Source organism: Chelonia mydas, chromosome 1 (assembly GCF_015237465.2).
Source record: "Chelonia mydas isolate rCheMyd1 chromosome 1, rCheMyd1.pri.v2, whole genome shotgun sequence".
Taxonomy (NCBI): domain Eukaryota; kingdom Metazoa; phylum Chordata; order Testudines; family Cheloniidae; genus Chelonia; species Chelonia mydas.
In genome coordinates, this window is record NC_057849.1 from 45,170,707 (window position 1) to 45,191,451 (window position 20,745).

The 20,745-nt window shown below is 39.4% G+C and overlaps 1 protein-coding gene across 6 annotated transcripts in view; it reads left to right on the forward strand.

The window, feature by feature from the left end:
* Positions 1 to 12,737, forward strand: part of POLR1D (RNA polymerase I and III subunit D) — a 30,987-nt gene extending 18,250 nt beyond the window's left edge. For 3 of the 6 annotated variants that reach the window (XM_043531231.1, XM_037891580.2, XM_037891575.2), the window contains 2 exons: positions 4,762 to 4,836; positions 11,315 to 12,737. In XM_043531231.1, coding sequence (XP_043387166.1) covers positions 4,762 to 4,836; positions 11,315 to 11,588 — 349 coding nt within the window. In that variant the 3' untranslated portion in view covers positions 11,589 to 12,737. The remainder of the gene's footprint in view (positions 1 to 4,761; positions 4,837 to 11,314) is intronic. The other 3 variants (XM_043531235.1, XM_037891570.2, XM_043531227.1) reach the window with 3 other exon arrangements.
* The last annotated feature ends 8,008 nt before the right edge of the window (positions 12,738 to 20,745 follow it).

Here is a 20,745-nt window from a genome sequence, read left to right on the forward strand (position 1 = left end):
TACCCATCTTAATTTAAATGAAACAAACATAGAAGTAGTTTCTTTACCATGTCAAATCTTTTTTTAAACTTTCCCTTTATTTTTTTAGTAATTTACGTTTAACACAGTACTATGCTGTATTTGCTGCATTTTTTTTATTTATTTATTTAGCTATCTATCTATCTCTGTTGCTGTGTGATAACATACTTCTGGTTCCAAATGATGTGTTGTTTACTGGTCAGTCCGTAACTCTGAGGTTCTACTGTATTTGTTTTAAATAACACAGGGTTTTATTTTGCACTGATTTTACTACAGAATAAAATCCTATCTGGAACATTATTCATCTTTATTAGTTTATTAGCTGCCAAGTGCTCAGAAGTTCTGAAAGCAACTAATTACTTGTTACTGCACAATGTCACAGAACTCAGGATCATTCACACATGCAATAGATACATTGACAGTGTTCTATTTCTCTATGTACAGCAATCATCACATGATTCTTGCCAAGCCACCAAACACTAGGGCCGTGTAGAGCACACTACAATAACACCCACTACTCTGGCTCACTGTTAAAATGGTCTTTCAAAGCCTCCTTGAGTTGTATAGCTCGGCATTGAGCTCTTCTAATGACCCTTGTATCTTGCTGTTCAGATTCAGCAGACAACCACTCCACCTCCATCACGGCAGAAACTTTTCCCCCTTTGCTTCACATATGTTACGCATGACACAGCGGGCAGCTATAACCATTGGGATATTTTTCTCACTAAGGTCCAATCTTGCGAGTCAACAATGCCAGTGACTCTTCAAACAACCAAAAGACATTCAGCTCTCATTCTGCACCTGCTGAGCAAGTCCTTGAATCATTCTTTTGTGCTGTCAAGGTGGCTGGTGTACGGCTTTATGGAACAAGGGGTAGGCTGGATCATGATTGACATTAAGCTTTTGACTTAAATCTACATGACCAATGGCATTTCAGAGTCACTGAAATAGTCACCACAGTGTCCCCCATCCTGTAAGTGTGGCCTACATTCTTTGTTCCTAGATGTATTACATTTACATATAGCCATATTAGAAACTCATACTGTTTGCATGCTTACCAAGTGATCCAGAGTGCTCTGAAGCAGTGACCGGTCTTCTTCATTATTTGCCACTCCCCAATCTTTGTGTCATCTGTAAACTTTCAGTGATGATTTTGTTTTCTTCTAGGCCATTTTTCAAAATATAAATAGTATAAGGCAAAGAACCAATTCCTGCGGGACCCTGCTAGGAACACACCCGTTCGATGACGTTTCCCCATTTAAGATTATATTTTGAGACCTATCAATTAGCCAGTTTTAATCCATTTAACAGGTGCTGTGTTAATTTTACATTGTTATAGTTTTTTAATCAAAATGTCATGTAGTACCAAGCCAAATTACCTGTATCAATCAAACTTGTAATCTCATTTAAAAAAAAATACCAAGTTAGTTTGACTGGATCAATTCTCCATAAACCCATGTTGATTAGCATTAATTATATTACCCTCCTTTAATTCTTTATTAATTCGGTCCTGTACCTGCCACTCCATTATCTTACCTGGAATCAATGTCAGGCTGATATCCCTATAATTACCCAGGTCATCCCACTTACCCTTTTTAAAAATTGGCACAACATTAGCTTTCTTCCAGTCTTCTGGAACTTCCCCAGTGCTCCAAGACTTAATGAAAATCAACATTAAGGGTCCAACAAGCTCCTCTGCCAGTGCTTGTAAAACTATTGGATGCAAATTATGTGAATCTGCTCATTTAAATGTCTAACTTTAGTAGCTTCTATTTAACATCCTCTGGAGAGACTAGTGGAATTGGAACTGTGTTAGCACCCTATGATGAGACCATTTCATCTGTTTTTTCCCCCATTATACAGAACAGAAATATTTATTGAATGCACTTCTGTCTTTTCTGCATTATTATTGATAATTCTGTCATTTCCATCTAGTACTGGACCAATACCATTTTCAGGATTCTTTTTGTTTCTCATATATTTTTAAAACTTACCATCCTTAGCACTGCTGGCCATAGATTTCTCATTGTGTCCATTTGCTTCCCTTATCAATTTTCTGCAGTTCCTAACTTCTGATGTATATTCATTACTATCAGTTTCCCCTTTCTTCCATTTGTTAGGTATATTTTATTTTTTAGAGTTGCCTTCACATCCCCTCTAAACCAGGTTGTGTTTTTAACCAGTACATCCTTCTTTCTCAATTGTGGCAGTGTGACTTTTGGGACATTTTAGTAAGGTGTTCTTAAACAATTCCCCATTACCATTCATGTTTTTTATTATGGTCTTCCTTCCAGATGATTTGATTTATAATTGTTTCAGCTTTGTGAAATTAGCCCTATTCAAATTCCAAATATATGTATTACTGCTCTGGACTTTATTTTATTTGCACATTATAAATGTGATCAAGTCATGATCACTTGTACCTAAGCTACCATTAATTTTTAGTTTAGTGATCAGTCCCTCTTTATCTGTCAAGATGAGATCTAATATAGAATTCCCCTGTGTTGGATGCAACACCCGAGTTAGAAAATTATCATCCGTAGTATTTAGAAATTCCCAGGATGTTCTAGTACCAGCAGCATGAGATCTCCACATGTCATTCAAATTGAAGTCCCCCATGATCTCACAGCTTTTTTCCCCTACACATTATAGATAGGTGTATAAGGAGGCAGTCATCCTGTTCCCTAGTGTGATTTCGTAGTTTTTAGCAGACACTAATACCCCATCTTTTGCTTTATTGGTTAGGACCCTGATCCATAAGCATCCAATATAATTTTCTTCCGAGTTATTAGTGACTTGGAAAGAGGTAATGCATATTTGACATAGAGTGCTGCCTGCCTTCATCTTTTGCCCACTTGATCCTTCCTAAATAGGTTATAACCAATGATTTTTTTCACATTCCAATAATGTAAGTCATCCGCACCACATTTCAGTAATACCGTCTAGATTGTATTTATCCTCATAAATGAGTGATTCGAATTCCTTGTTTGTTACCCAGGCTCCTAACGTTGTTGTATAGGCAATTAAATAATTTCTTCTTTTTATGTTTTTTGGTTCCTTGATTAATTTTGTTCTGAATATCTCGATTTTGTGCTGATTGCTCAGATCTTCCCTCTTTTTACCTTCCCCTTTTGATATTAGTTTAATATCTTACCTTCCTGACTACTCTACCCATCCTGTCCCCGAAGAAATTGGTTCCCCTTCTACTGATGTTGAGGCCATCCAAACTATACAGTCCCTTCTCCTCACAGAAGGTGGACCAATGTTCCACAAAACCCAAAGATACCACGAAGCTAGCTATTCATTTCTGTCTTCCTTTTTTTGTGGGACAGGAAGGATCTCAGAGAAGATCTCTTGGACAGTCTTCCTCTTCAGCATACTTCAGAGTTCCATCAAGTCTTCTATTACCAGTGAGATTAATTAATGCCAATATGAATCATCACTAATTGATCCTTGCCTACCTATTATTCTTGACATCTGGTGTTTGTGCTCTGGGAAGGCAGCACACTGTCCTGTTGTCTTCCTGACCCTTGCAGAATGTTCTTTTGAGTCTTCTGAGTATTGACTCTCCAATAAGGATATTTTGTCTTCCTTGGATGGTTGGAAAGCTCTTTGCGGGCAAGCTTGATTTTCTTACAGGTTGGGCCAAGCTGGCATCTACTTGTCTTCCCCGTACAGCTCTCTGTTCTGTTGGGCCTGCTGGATCATGAGAGAGATCTTGCATAGTTTCCATGTTGAAGACCTGGTATTGATTTGAAACTTCTAGCTGTGTGGAATTCCTCCTGGTTCTCTTCTCTCTGGTGGCAACAGCCTGCCTATTTTTCTCTGTCTACAGCCATGTAGATTGCCACCATGACCTCTTGCCTGTAGTGGTTATGAACTGCCAAGCTTTCGTTCTGAATTTCTCTCTCTCCAGTTCCTTTGTGGCCAGCTCCATTCTTCCTTGAACCTGAGGTAATGGTGTTTCCCAACCCTTGCTGTGTATGATCTCTTCAGCTTCTCTGATTCTCAGTAACATCTCGACTTGCACCTCCAATCCAAGAATCATTTCCTCCAGCACAGCCAACAACTTACACTTCATGTGCAGGACAGGAAAGCGAGCGGAGGGGTTTTTTTCATCGACATAGATAATCCACCTCTTTGAGAGGTGGTAACTAGGTTGAAGGAAGAATTCTTCCGTCAACCTAGCTGTGCCTACAGTAGGGGGTTTGTGTTGTGAAATTTCACAGCCCTGAGTGATGTAGCTAGATTGACCTAAGTTTTAGGTATACACCAGGCCTTAAGAGTAGATGAGGCCACTGAGAGAAGTCTCTAAACGGAAGAATTCATAAGTTGGTGATAAGCACTGTTGTTTTCCAGTTTTATGTCCTAGAGCAGACTGTATTTGTAGACTAGTAAAACTTGTTGTTTACTCTAAAATTTGAAATAAATAATGTAAGTGATGTGTCTTAAGTTTCTTTAATGACTGGTGGCTTTTAATATGAGCAGATGTAAAGTGACGCGTTTTGTAGCTGCTGTTGACTTCCTGTTTTTGACTTGTTGGGTAAAGATTTGGACTATGACAGTGAAAGGGAAATGATGACTAGTTGCTACCTCTTCCATTTGAATTGCTACCTTACACAAATTGGTGGCATTGTCACTTCATCATATGAGCCAACTTTTCTGTACTTGCAAGAGTTTAGTTTTTTTCTTAAATGGTCTATAAATCTGTTTTTAATATTTTTTCCCCCTTTTCATATCTAGAAAGGCAGTAGAAGAGCTTCTTAAAGAGGCAAAACGTGGGAAAACCAGAGCTGAAACCATGGGAGCTATGGGTTGGTAAGTTCTGATACAAATTAAATTAAAAAAATGTACCATACCTTTAAAATATAAATGGAATGAAAAAAAAAAACACTAAGCAGTGTCAAAAAAATTAAACCATATAAACTTAACATATGACAGAGCTTTTATCTCCAAGTTTTAGTTTTTAATAGCATAACATTAAAACATTTATTTTCTTGACTTTACAAATAGTTTTCTCCAAACATGATAACAGGAGATGCAAAAACTTTAACTCCACTGACTAGGGTGGAAACTGAAGAAATTTCTGCCTGAGTGAAGATTGCCATACCAAGCATTTACAGAATATACCAGTTGGCGAGCAAGTGGCACTTTTTGTAGTAGCAAGTCCTTATCACAATAGTCACTGTATCAAATTTCAGTCAAGATATTTCTGAGCCTGGGACATATTTGATAGTTAGTTTCAACATAGATGTAATTGCATGTTGGCCAGTAAACATTCATATCCAACTCAGGTTGGATTTTTTTTTGTTTAGATTAAAAATACTAATGTCATAACAAAGAAACTTTATGACAAATATTTTTAATATAAATTTGTTCTTTTGAAGTAAATTTCTGTTTAAAGTACAATAGTCTGTAAACTCAAAGTAAAATATACTTTTGGAAAGTGGTTTTTTTCCTTCAGATTTTTAATGTAATCTTAAATAAAATCCACGGGATTTTAATTGCCCTTCAATTAATCTTAATGGAAAGAAAACTAAAATTGTTGATACTTTTAGTATGCATTATGTCAACTATTAAAAGCATTATTTTGGAATAAAAAGCAGTATTTTAATTCTCATAGTTATTCCTTCAAAGTGTACCTGCACATAGTATTGTAATACAATAAATACAGTGATTTGATCAGAGGTATAGTTTATCTGTCTCAAATTGGTTTTGATGTCTTTGATATCAGGCACTCTTAAACAAATTTGACTGTTCACACATCCAGATTGCACCAGTTTAGTGAGACCAGTTTCTAACCGGTTTAAATCCATTTGTAGACAAGACAGCCCTGACTCTCGCAAATGGAAGCTATACACCCTGAGTAATGGTATGATCACAACACCAGCAGACTTCTCATGTGATTTGTTTTTAAAGTAGCTGCAAATGGGTTAAAGTACAGTGGTAACTTGCTTAAAAGAATCATTCTTTTCACATCGGTTTGGTCTAGACTTAAAAGTTACATCTACATAGCAATGTCAGTTGGGTGTGAAAAACCACACCCCCGAGAGATGTAGCTATGCTGACCTAACCCCTGGTGTAGACACTGCTAGGTCAACGGGAGAACCCCTCCTATCAGCATAGGTAGTGTCTACGCTGAAGCAATACAAACAATGCAACTGCAGTTTTGCTGCTATAGCATTTTTAGTGTAGACATACCCCTAGTCTTAGACCTGGTGTACTCACAGGGATTTGTATCAATTTAACTATTTCGGTTAGAAGTGTGATTTTTTTATACCAAAATAGTAATGAGGATGCAGTTATATTGGTATAAAGGTGATTCTAACTGCATCCCCATCTGTTTCTGAACCATTGTAGGCCTGGTTTACACTTAAAACTTACATCAACATAGCTACGGTGCTCAGGGATATGAAAAATCTGCTCCCTTGAGCACTGTAGATGCACTGTAGACGCAGCTAGGTCAATGGAAGAATACTTCTCTTGACCTAGCTACCTTCACTCAGGGAGGTGGAGTTCCAACAGTGACAGAAAAACCTTCCATCACTATAGTCTGTGCCTACATTAGAGTTACAATGGCATAGCTACGGTGCCATAGCTCTGTTGCTAGAACGCCTGTAGTGTAGACATATCATAGTCAAAGAGGTGTGAAAACTCTGTGTAGACAAACCCTTAGTTTTGAGCAAAATCTGTACAGCTGGATGTGTTACAAGAGAACAGTTGGGGAAGGGGCATAATGAAGAAAAAGATAATTTTGTGCCTGTACTTCTAAAGTGCAATCTTAAATAATTCCTGGTCTGTGTCTATATACTATTTTCTATTCAATACTAAATAGAAATCCTTAGCCAGAAGCATTGTAGGATACCAAATTTGGGGCTAAAACAGGAATGTTGGGAGAGCATCCCTGTTCTTTGTTTTGATTGCTGCTTGTCTCTATTTGACTATGTCCCTATCCTATTTCTCCTTTCTAAGTTCAGGCCTACGGTTGCGGTGAAAAAGCGTTCCTGTGCTCCACATAGAAATGCAATACACAGGGTGCGTGTTGCTAAGTCAGTGATTAGAATGTCATGGCCCAGTATCTTAATCAGTTTTACAACAGGAAGCACCACCATGTTCTGGAATGCAGTGCTACTCTTCATCTGCAGTTGTCTGGCAGATATTAGATTGAAAAGGAAGGTGGCTCATTGCTTATTAGGATTTGTAGCAGTTGGACTACAAATATTAAAATGCCATTAAGCTTTTGACTTAAACCCACAAGACCAGAGGCATGATTTTTTGTTCCTATTATGAAGCTATCACAGCATCCTTGTGTTTAAGGTAACTTATTTTTAGATTTATAAAATATGCATTCATTTTAGCCTCTGGGAACATATACAATAAGTTTTTAAAAACACAATACTTTTTAAAAACATACAACCACATTGATATTGTGGAGTAAAAGTGGTGTAATAGTGGTGTAATAGTGGTGTAAATCAGGCACACTTAATTATATGATCACATACATTCCCCCACGTACCATAGAACCCGTACTTTATGCATACTTCACTTTGAAACTTGAATGTTCTTTAATATTTTTAATTTCCTAGGGTTTTTTAAAATGAAAAACAATAAGCACAAATTCCATTCTGTGGAACTGTTTGCTAGTCAGCAGTAAAATTCTTTGTCTTGCACAAAATGCATATTTGCTGTCTTGCATCATTTGAAATCAAAGATATGATTTCCATCGTCTTCTGTGGATCAGACCTTCAATAAGGCAAGGGCTAAAAGAGTACATTTTACTTAGTGAGGCAAGGCTCTTGCCTCATAAGGCTTGTCTACCCTAAAGAAACATTCTAAAATTTTTCCCACCATTGCTAACACTTGAAGTCCACCAGTGAGTAATACGGATCACTCCCAAACTTTATTTTTCGCAATACAACTGTGTACATGCTACCCATCTTTATAAAAATGCTTTTGAGGTTCCTGGAATTATTTATTATTTCCTTCCATCCAGAAAGCCATAATCCTTATTTAGGAGTCCAGTTTAGTTACACACCTAGTATAGAAGGGGAGAAAAAATAACACTGACATTTACAATGCCGCTTAAAAATAAGCTAAAATAGCTCTTTGTAGATATAAAAATGTCTTGACTTTAGTATCCAGTGGTCTTGAAACTTTCTGGTGCTAGAAGAATCATTTCTTTCCATTTCATTTCTAGAGATGGAATAGTACTTCCATCTTTAGTTTTGTAGCATTGTCATAAGGTATCCAGACCAGGAAAGATACTGGTCCAGGAATATTACTGTCAGCCTCCAATGTAATTTTGGGGAGATAGAGAATTGCACTTTTGAGGGAGATAAGGAGACACTAAAAATTTGAGACTGTTTGAAGCAGAGGTTTAGAATATTGCAATACATGAGGGAGATTGCAGGTGAGGTGGTCAAAAGTAGAATGTAATATGGGTATCGCCACCACGTGAGAATAAAATAAATGTATCAACATCTGGTGGTGAAATGCAAAAAATCTCTCTTATTTGTGTAACTATGGAATAAACTGCCTTAAATTTGCACATCTGACCATTTCCCGTGCATACTGCCCACTAATCCATCTTTTCTGTCCTACTTTAGCAGTCCAAACTGTGTATATTCAAACTACCACCATTTAAAAAAATAAAAAGTGTGTACTTCAAATGCTTTATTTTCCCTCTCTTCAATATCTTAGCATGACAGAAGCCTGGACTGGATCAAGAAAGAGCAGGGAATGCTGTCTTGAAGATGATGATTTGCTCTGTTTACTCCTAGATCACTAAAACCTAAAGATTGATATCTCACTGTAATGGGTTATTTTATCCCTGTGCTGCTAAGCTCTGAGGGCTCACTTCATGCCAGCACAGACCCCAATCCATGACACCTGTTTCACCTGGATTGCAATCCTGCTTCAGCCTCTTTCTGATCTTGAGGCTGATGAATCCCTCCCATCAGGTTTCCTCCACAGAGGACTGTTCCCTTCATTCTCAGTGTTGTGCAGGCAGCAACTGTACCATCAAAAACAAACAGTTAAACAAGATGCTGTTTATTTAAGGGGATTGTTTTATAAAGGCAGGGACTGTCTTGCTTCGTACTGTGCCATGCACATCAGTGCTAAAACAGTACATTTGCTTAAAAATAATAATAAAAAGCAAGCACAAACAGACAAATGCAAAGCATTTAAAGTTTTTATCTGGGCACAGGCTGCAAAAAGCTGCCCTAATACTCTAAGAAGCTTAAGGTACAAAGGTTTAAAGCTGGTGGTAAGTTTTCTGACATGTTGGAAAAAATTCTGAGCTTTATCATTCAGGCCTAGCCTTGTCAGCTATCGTAGCTTGTCCTTCCAGTCTGTGCGAATGCTTCCATAAAGTCTTCTCTTTCCAGAAGCTGTCTGGCTGTTTTATACAGAAGAAAGGCTCTTTATAAAGGAAAACACACAACCACCCCAGCCCCACTCTTGAAAGCTTATGTTATCTGCCCAAACTTGTTCTTTGTTTACTTCTCTTTCTGTCCTTTGGCTTATTCCCCATCCTCTCAGGAAGGCTGGTTAACTCAATCCAAATCTCTTTGAACATGTCTGATCTTGGTCCTCATTCCCACCTGCATTGAGAAGCCATTGAGTCGGGACAGAAGTATGTTTCACACAACAAAGCAAATGCATACTGTTCTGTGTTGTTCAATACTTCTGAATTTATCTTGTGTCCCAGCATATCTATCAAAACATTCCCTGACTGTTAGGAGTTTGAAACTCCATGTTCTCATTCATCTGGACTTGTGCGGCTGAAAGATCCCAGATTTACATGCAACTAAAATGATCTATTCTGTAAAGCACAGAAAACAGATGTTGTGGCATAACTCTTTCATTGGCACTCTTCTGGAATGACCTGCATAATTCCCTTGAAATTACTTCAAGAGTAATTATCCGTTAATTCTTACCCATCAAACATTTATATCACCACATATCATCATGTATTCTAGATCTATATAAATAATTTTTTTAAATACTGAAATGAAACCAGCATTGGAGTGAAGCTTGACAACTGTTTAGCAGTGCTATGCAAATTCCTGTGGAACATGAATGAATACTGTATCCAGTTGAAATTAAGGGAAGATGCTAGATGTGCAAAACGGAGCTGCACAGTAATAATCTCCCCTGTACATTGGGGTTTAATAGCCCTAATTTCCCAGAAGTAGCCATAGGCTCTGAATGACCGCAGATGATCAGGATGTATTTCTTATATTTCATACAAAACACTCTGCCTTCAACAGCACTCTGATCCCTAACATGATTCTGGGTCATACGTTGAGAATTAGAGGACAGAGTGCCACCTACTGAATCAACACTTCGGATTTGTAGAGAAATTCTTTGAAGGTTTTTCAACCTGCACATGAACTCTAAACAGAGAAAGAGAAAAATGTCAGTGCAGCTCACAAGGGTAAAAGAAATCTTCAGAAACTTTTACAGCAGAAAAAAAAAATCTAAATCAGATACTGAACAATCTGTTTTATTCAGTGCATGTGTTAGTAGATGACACGTGTAGGGAATAAAAGATTGTAAAGAGTTAATCCTAGCAAGAGGAATGAAATAAGTGCAAAATATTTAGTTAATAAAACTAGCGGATAAAAAGAAAAATTGGTATGTGCTAGAGACTATTAGATGAGCTGCTACATAACAAAGATTAGAAACATAAAAGGGAAAAAAGGGGATTGGTATCTTGGGTTTTTTGAAAAATAAACTTTTCTTTTGAAAGACATTTCCCAAATCTAAAGTTAAACACTTTAATAGCCTATCTATTTTATTACTATAACTGCTTGATGTTCCTAATGCAAAAATGCCTTTTACTTTCTACATTTCTCAATTCATTAAATAAACTACACTGAATATGCAAAACATGATCTTGCAGCCCTTTCCCCTCAGACTTAGAATATATATTATTCAAAAATCAGATAATTTAAGCAGTGACAAATAATTTCTAATATGAACTATGCAAGTCCACATATGTAGAATGTAACATAAGCTTCAGTCTCCACATCTTTTTTTCTCTAATCTGTATTTCCTCCCTATTTAAAGTAACACAACCATTCTGCTTCCAGCCTTAAGAGTAAGATAAAAGGGGAATGGGAACATCCTGAATGTCTTTTTCTGTACTCACAGTTTACACTAGGTGGCATGCAAGGAAAGCCAAAACCACAAACTTGAATCTCTTTAAAAATTGTGGGGAATTCTCATGTGGAACTTCTATATTTGTGTTAAGATGTTGTTTTATGATTACTTTGAAATGTCTTTACAGGATGAAGTGCCCTCTTGCAGGTACAAATAAAAGATTTCTTATTAATACTATTAAGAACACGTTACCCTCCCAAAAAGAGCAAGACCAAGAACATGAACAGGAGGAGGAGGACAGTAAACCACCTGAGCCAAGTGAGAGCAGGAAAGAAGAAAAACCAAAGAAACATAGAACTTATCCTTACACACCCAGCTTTCAGGCCAGAAGAAGAGTCAGCTATTCTCCTCCTAGGTACCGGAACAGGAGCCGGCACACAAAGGATAAGTACGAAAAGTGACCAAACAAACAGAGAAGGTGATGAATACATGCTGTTATAAGCCAAGAATGTAATTAAACCTTGGACTGTGGGGATGTTTGCTAGTCTTTTAAAAAGAAGATCTTGTTCAATACAGATCTCTTAGCTTTTGTGAGAAATAATCTTGGAGTGGTTTTATAGGACATTATTTGGGGCTCCTTAAGAGAAAATAAAGTACAACATTAATTTGTTGATTAGTTTAGAACTACGTACTTCTCCCTTTTTCTCCCCCTCCCTAATTAAACTTAGGGACTTGCTCTCAGTGGGTGTTGCAAGTTAATATATTTCATTGTTCAGTATGACTCTTTTAGTCCATTTATTTTTTTGGAATTTAATGTAAGTAAATGTGTATTTACATGCAAAATTAATGGTAACTTTAATGCTAAACTCAGTTAAAAAAACTTCATTTGTGTTGATGTTAATTTTGCAGGATAGATCAGATCTGAAGAAAGGAAGACTTTGAGCACTCCTAACCCACATGTACACTTTTTCTGTAGCTTGTAAGAGGTCAATATCTATCTACTGAAAGAACTGCTGACTTCTGTAGATAATTTCTTTAGTGTTAAGAATAAATTTAAAATGGGCAATGTTAGCTTTAATACCTAGGAGGAATTATCTGTAATATGGAATATGTAATATGATTCACCTGTTCTCATATGTTCTACAAACTGATCAGAAGTGATGACAAATATTAGCAGTAATAAACTATAGATGCAATACTTCTGTCTGTATTTAGACTTTCCTCTTCAGAGGAAGTAGTGTGAAAAACATAGACACAGTGCTTTGAAAACAACCTCAGCAGCTAACATTGCCATGTCTCTATCCAGGCCTGTGAATTTTACAATTAGATATAATACTAGAGTCACAGAGCAAGGATTAAAAAATTGTTTTTAACCACTGATGTAATAACTTTCAATGCCTGTATGACAGTTTTGTAGTGGTAGAATTCTAAAATTCATAAATGTAATTACACATCAATATACTCTGTATGTCTTCATTCTCTGTGTTCTGATTACTTGTTTTGTGAAGCATTTGAGATTTAAATATCCTCAGACATAACTATTTGAATGAGCATATGGCTTAGTTTTTGTTTCAAGTGAATTGAGAATAAATCTGAAACCTGTTAACCGAGGATGCATCATGTATCATCTGTAAACTTGGGGAAAGTGAACATTTAAAATTGCTTGATTCTAACTTTAGAATAAACCGAAACATGATAGCTTAAAAATACTCTTGCATAAGAGGACTCAGTCTTTTTAAAAGGCTTCCTTAAAGGGACTTTGCCAGATTTCATGGGCCACAATATATAATTAACTTTCAACAATATTCATTTTTCATTAAATTTAAAATAACATAAAAAATTATACTGTAAATACAAGTCATGAATATTACCATATGAATTCTGCTAAGTATCTGCCAGTGCTTTAAATAAGGGTTCATTTCAGAAATGTGTTAAATTAGGACTGTGTCATACCAAAGAGGAAATGTAGAAGTGTAAAATAAGAGTTATGCCTACATTTTTTTTTTTTCCCCCCACTTCAGAATTGCAAAATTCAGTGGTGGAGGGGGGAATGGCTCTGAGCTGCTGCCAGAGACCAGGCCATGTGGGCCCCCTCCCCAAGGGGTGATCATGGACCCTGACCCCTCCAGGGAAGTGGTCTTGAGCACACCCCTCACAGGTTTCTGAAAAACAAAATGGGGAGAAAAACCCTTCCTATTTCTTCCCACAGTGAGGCTCACTGTTCTGCTGTGGGGGCAGTGAAGATGGGAAGAGAACTCTGTGAGCAATGGTAGCAAAGGATCTTGGCTTTGGTAGCTAGACTCAGGGAAAGGGAGTGAGAAGGGTTGTTTGTTTTAGGGGGAAATTGGGAGGGATTGTAAGTTAGTAGTTCTGGGCTTCTGACAATAGGTTATCGGTTTTGTCTCTTATCTTTTTCTAGATTGTAAGCTCTGCAAGTAAAGAACTGTTTGTTTGTACGGTGCCTAAAACAGTGGAGCCCCACTCCTGGGCACGCCTCCTAGGTTTGACCAAAATGTCCATCTTTCCTAGGAGGCAGTGCTTCTGGTCTGATGAGGTACTCTTCCAGATGGGATTCCTTTTGCGTGTGCGTGTTGTGACTCTGGCAGACTAGGTGCCAGCTCATGCCAAGGCCTCTAGGTCTCACTGAACACTGACAGATGCGTAGCTGGAAACCAGTCTGGCTCATCTCCATATTAGCATTGTTAAAATAGGTGTTAAGTTTATAAGTAGGGCCTTACAAAATTCACGACCATGAAAAATGCATCATGGACTGTGAAATCTGGCTAGAGTAGGGAGGTCGCAGTATTCTCAGTCTTACTTCTGCACGGCCTTCAGAGCTGGGTGGCCAGAGAGCGGTGGCTGCTGGGTGGGTGCCCAGCTCTGAAGGCAGCACCACTGCCAGCAGAAGTGAAGGTGGCCTGGTATGGGGGGGGGGGAGGGGCGGAGTCATGACTTTTGAGGAGGGGCTGAGCTGGCCTTATGGTCCCTTTTGGGTTGGGACCCACATGGTTACAACATTGAAATTTTAGATTTAAATATCTGAAACTGAAATTTAAGATTTTTAAAATCCTATGATCGTGAAATTTACTAAAATGGACAGTGAATTTGGTGGGGCCCTATTTATAAGAATGTGTTTAGGCTTGATGAAATGCTTGCAGGATGTTCCATGTATTGATCTCATTTATAACATCTATAACATCTCCCGTGGTATAAAATTATGGTGAGCGTTCGCATTGTAAACCTCTGTAACTGTGTAACTCCCCAAATAGGAAAGAAGCATTTAATGTAAAGTACTGGTCTTGTACACAAGAAGGCCTATTGAAACCAAATGTGGCACTGTGAAACATCAAAGGGCGAAGACTTTGTTGATTGGCTCTCCACACCCACGAAGAGGAGACAGGCACAAACACTTGTCCCATGAGTTTGAACTCTGGGGGAATGGAATAAAAATCCCTGACCAGAAGGAAGTGTATCTCTATGCTCCTTGGAATTTGGAGTGGGCAATATTTCTAAGCATAAGCAAGGGATCCCCAAGCTGCTTGGCTTGGATTAGCTCTAGAGGACATAGAAAGCTTGCACATCACAGCAGTTTTTGTTAACTTTTGAAACCAAACACTGTAATTCATTTGTGTGTATGTTTACCTGCTTCAATCTTGTAAATAGCTCTTATTTTTTTCTTAGTTAATAAATCTTTAGTTTATTATAGGATTGGCTATACGTGTTACCTTTGGTGTGAGTTTTAAGGTGAAATTGACCTAGGGTGAGTGACTGGTCCATTGGGACTGGGAGTAACCTGAATATTGTTGTGATTTTTGGTGTAAGGGACCATCTGTCACAAAGGCAAGTTTGTCTGGGTGGCAAGAGACCAGAGTACCCAAGGGGACTGTCTGTGACTCCATGCTTAGGCTGCTATAGTGCTTGAGGAGTTCATGTTTGTTACTTAGTTGGTGAAATCTAAGCATAGAGCTCACAGTCAGTTTAGGGTTTGTGCCCTGCTTCTTGACAGTCTGCCCTGAGGCTGGCATTCACTCACACTTGTGAGCTACTCAAGACAGCTTGACATGCATGTCTCTACCTTTTCTGTTTTTTCTCTTCCCTCTTCCCCCCCCCCCCTTCTTTTTATCTCTGTCTGTCTAGGTTCTCATAATGATATCCATCTGAGCACATCCCAAGAGAACCAAATTCACAAGAAATATGCTAGTGGTCTAATTTTGCTCCCTACTTCCCCTATGGTTGTTGGGGCTATGCAGCTTTAAAGAAAATAACAACAACAAAAAATGCCCTATTGATTTTTTTCTTTATCTTCTGCCTCTTTCTCCTCCTGTTCCTTGCTGAGTTTAGTTGCAACTGTGAGAAAGGTTCATTGAACAAAGTGAGTTTTATACTTTATTCTGAAGGCCGTGAGTTTTGTGGTCACTCCCCTTCTCTGGTAATGAGTTCCAAAGCCTTGTTTCTCATGACCTTCAGCTTCTGAGTTCCCAAGGAACAAAGTTGCTGGATAGTTTTCTATAATGTCATGGGCCAATTCCATAGAGGGACTTGATAAAATTAACAAACCTTGACTTTTACCCATTATTCTGTGAGTAGCCAGTTAGTACTAAACAGAACATTGGCTGCTGCCTTCTGAACTAATTGAAGATTTCATGATTTGGGGTGCTTGTCCCTAATAGGGTGAGTTGTAGTAGTCCAGCTGTGTGGTCCTGAAGGCATGGATCTCTGTAGCTAGATCTGTGTTCCCTAGGCTAGGAGTGACATAGTCCCAGGTGGTCTGCTATGGGTGGAGTTAGTGAGGGTGTATGGGGGGTTGCCCTCCTTCAAACTGTATACATTGGCAGAGTGGCAGCCAGCAGTGGCTCAGGGTCAAAGGAGTTCAATGCCCCTGGTGGGCAGCAGAAGGTGAAGCAGAGCCACCAGGCGGTGGGCAGAGGAGGAGAAGGGGCCGACTCCAAGAGGTGGTGGTTTCCAGGGCAGCTGAAGGGTTTACTGCTATAAGCAGAGCTGCCAGGCACCTCTTGTTTGGGCCACCTGCACTGTCATGGGGCCACAGAGCTTGGCTGGGAGGGGTGAAAGGGCCTGGCCCTGGCTTCCATCCTTGGGAGGGGGAGAGGCCTGCAGAGAGGCGCTGGCTGAGGGGCTTGCACTGTCCCAAGCCTGCACCTGCCACTATGCCAGGGAATGCAATACTGCCCCCCACCTTGACAATAAGGCTGCAGGTATCCCTTCTATCACCCCAAATACCCTTCTCAGTACACCCACACCCCTCCAGTACTCCCTAGCTGTATCTCCTCTCCCCTCACAGTGTCCTCTATTTGGGAACTTGAATATGGTAACCCTATGGCCATTCCCACTTTGCCGCATCCTGTGTTCTGGGGCTATTAGGCCCCCTGGAGTATCAGCCCTGCAGACCCCCCAGGGATCAGGCTTGGCCTTGCCCCTCTGTTTCTGCCTGGAGTTTACAATGCCGTGATCAGGACCATCAGGGTAACAGCTGGGCCCAGTCTAAGCGCCTGCCTCTGCCCAGCATTGGCGGCCCTCAAGCCCTTTCCTAATTCCCACAGAGTGGGTGTCTGTGAGGCAGCCAGAGTGCTGGGTGGGTGACAGGCGGGGCTGCCAGGTGACCAGCCCAAGGCCCTCAGTGGGCTGCTGAGGTGAAGGCTGTCGGTGGGGGTTGGCTGTGGCACCTGCCAGGCCCCTTTGACCTCTTGCTGTCCCTGGTCCCTGCTGCGACAAGATGGCTGCACATGCCCACGGGGACCCTCTCCCTGACAGATGTGTGTTAATAGTGGGGCACAATGCCTATTGAAGCTGCACAGGTGGGCCTCAGGGAAAAAAGTTTGGGAACCCCTGACCAATGTTACCCTCTCACCAATGTTTTGTCACATTTTGCCCTCTTCTACCCCACCCTTCTTTTCTTCCTCCTTCCTCAAATCCTTCTAGTCTAGACATTTAGATATTAGGCATCTGAAGCCAGTAGTACTACTGTACCCTGTTGGGACAACACACCAGCCTGTTTTGAGGAGAAGGTAAAACTGACCAGATCAAGGATATGTACATAGGATGCAGTGATAGGGCCTAAAATAGTCCCTCAGACAATTCTTCAACAAAGGTGAAAAAGGAAGGGGGGAAAGTATTATTTTGGGTCTCTTCGAGCAGCCACTATACTGAGTGGTGCTGTGCTTCCAATTTACTAAGTCTCCCATGGGAGGGATACTTTTGGCTGGTAGCAACTTCAGAGAAACTCTCATCATGAGACCATGCAATTGTTTCCTGGTAGCAGAACAGGCAGACGACTCTTTCCTGTGCCTCTGCTTCTCCATACGCAATGATCTCTGTGTGCTGGTGGGAGCCATAATGTGGTAGTACACTTTTGCACTTAGAGGATATTGAAGCGCTTTACAAATGCTAATTTTGCTTCATAGACTCTGTGAGCTCACTAAGGAAGAGAGAGAGAATTATTTCAGCTGCCCATGAAAGACAGCTTCCTCTTGGTTGGAAAGTGGTAGCTGGTTAACAGTTTACATGGCAACACTATAACATTCTGAAACAACAAGGGCAAATCAGGTGAAGAGAACAATAACGATCATAGTTTCCTGTATTCCCTGTCTTAAAAGCATTATTCTCTCATGTTATAGGGACATGTTTCAGTCCCACCAGTGAATGTCGCTATCTCTTAGGTGGATTCCTTGACCATTATATTTGCAGTGTAGATAAACCCTTAAATGCCAAAGTAGTGGTAGGCAGAGGTATAGTTAAAAAAAAACAACTTTGAAGTGTGACTATATTCTTTGTAATAGGTTTGTTGGGCAAATAGTGCAGGCAGCTAGCTTTCCTCCCTGTTTCAGCAGTACTACAGGGAATGACAACTGTTCTATCTTTTTGCTGCTGAACAACCAAAATGGGGCGAGGAGAAATCTACTATCCTGTTAAGCCGTATTTATCTAATTTTAGTGGAATAACAGGAGTCAGAGATCCAGTACTGACATTCCTGGCCTTGTCTTTTAGATTTGTAAGCTCTCTGGGGTAGGGACCATCATTTCCTTTGTTTCCATGCTGTTTAGCTCAATGGGACCCTAACTTTGTTGCTCTCTAGGCACTACCAGACTATGTTAAATAATAATAGTAGACATGAGTGCTCTTAAGTTTTGCATTACTGGGTTAATGCTACAACAGTACCAATATGGGGCTGCCCCAGGTACCCTTCCTTAGTTTCCTCTCTGAGTGTGGTGTCTCACAGAAGGGGATACACTCCCCAGGCTGTGTTACATTTTCCAAGTATCTACATGGGGCCAGTTCCGTGGATTATTTATGTGGTCCAGGCCCTGTCAGCTCACTGCCCAGTCCTACCCCCCCTACACGCAGATCCAAGCACTGCAGAGAACTCTCTGGGATGGACTAGGAAGGTACATGGACAGTGCTGCAGAAATGGGTCCCTGAGATGATCTGGCTCAAAAGAATCCTTTTAAAGCACTGCACGTCTTTAAAGGTGATACTGTCCCTGTAAACGTTTGTAGCACAAGTGGACTTTTTTAAAAGAACAAGTTAAAATAATTCTAGTTTAAGGAGGGCATTTAGTGAAAAGCAATCAAGAGAAATTGCTGTCTTGCCAAACTTATACTGGGGATTCTGTTATTTTATTTTGTAACACGTTCAATTTTGATTTGTTGGTTGACAAGCTAAGATAGGAGAAATTCATCAGGGGTAAAAACAAAGGCTGTGGGCAGCAGAGCAGGCCAAAGAATGGGGGGAAATCATCACAATTTTATTTGGTGGAACATCTCAATATTTGTTGGGTGAATTATCCACAATCAGTAAATCATCCATCAGATGAATGAAGATCCATCAGATTTAAAAAGAGAACAATCCATGGTTACTAACTAGTGCAATGTCATCTTTCCATATCTGATCCATGAGCCATTCAGCCCATAGCAGTACTGGCTAAAATGCTGTTACCATCTGATGGCTGTTTCTCAGTCAAGTTCAGTGCAAGGTGTCACATCAGAAAATTCATGGTCATTGTAGTTGGTCAGGGAAGAGAGGAAGGATGGGTTTTGAGAGATTCCTCCTGGGTTCAATTCCTGGCTCTGCCACAGATTTCCTCTGTGACTTTGGGTAAACCTATTACTCTTTCTGTGCCTCAATTCCCCATCTGTCAACTGTGGATGATGATGATGCTTCCCTACCTCAGAGAGGTGGTTGTGAGGACATAATGCTTGTGAGGTGCCTCAGATGCTGTGATGATGGGGAACATAATTATCAGCCCAGATAAAAGGTGTTGCTGGCACTAACTGGTTTTCTGGGGTTGCCAGCAAGGGTGCCAAGGGCTGAATGGGGCTGGAGATTGAACAGCCATCTTATTGCTGTTCCTGCCTGAATAGTGTTTAGGGACTTTGCTGGGACAGTTTAGGGAAACATAGAGCAAGGCCAGTGCAATGTTTCTCCTAGGATAAATAAAGGACTTAATTTTACTTTACTATCAGTCTGGCAACTTTTTACTCAGTAAATTTGCCATGACTGTTTCAAAAAGGGAGGTTTCTCTACACTGCAATTTAATATCAATTTTAACAAAAGCATACTGCAGTGTACTAGAGAAGCACCTGGCTGATCTGTAAGACAATAGAGAAATGAGAGCAGGAAGGAAAGATGAAGGTTTTGGGAGGAAAGGAAGGACCAAAACAATGCTGTACCCTTTTTAAAATAAAATAAACAGTTTGCCATTCAGAAGTTGTTTCACAGTTTTTGTAGGTTTTTCTTTGTTAAAAAAAATCAAGAATTTAAATGAAATAATATCAGTATAGTAATAACTTGAAGTATTTACTGTTAACTTGATAGCCATTGGCTATTAAACTCAACCTCCTTTGGTTTCATAGTTTGCTACAAATAACTGAGGGCTTTGTTCAGCACAGGATACAGTTATTACTATAACTACAAGAATTTTCAAGTGATTCGAAAATTTTAAAAAAAAATTTAGATGGGGAAAAAAATCCCTGAACAGTAAGTTTATATCAAGGTAATATATTCAACATAGAAAACAAATATACATGTAATTAAAATATGCAACAGTGGATTTTATGGTATACTTTTATATGCTTTGCAATCCATATTTTGTTTTAGGAAGGATTTAAAATCCACAACAGGAATATTACAATGTTCAATTCTTCTTAACTTCATTGTACATTTTTTTCTCCTTTGTAACATCAATTTGAGTTATTTACAATGCATGTCCATGAAAAGGCTGACAGATCTGATGTATGGCAGACTTAAGTTTAAAAACAGATTTTTTTCTAGCTGTGAAGTAAATTGTGGGTATACACAGAGCAGCTTGTTGAGGTGCAGTTATAATAGAGTTGCACAGCGATTACGAAACAACCACTGAAAACTAGTTAACAAAGGAGATGTAAATGTTTTTAGATCAATGGAATAATGTAGCAGGAGGGGGTTGCTTTTTTTCTGCACAAACAGAACTGTTTTTTTATTTGTCTGCAAGTTGATTAGTGAGAAGCACATTTCCTCTTCTGCCCTATCAGAATGCCCATTAATAACAATTTTTCAGCTAATGAAACTGGACAAACACAAAAATAGGCTCTCTTTGGGTAAGTAGTAGCAAAACACATTTTGATT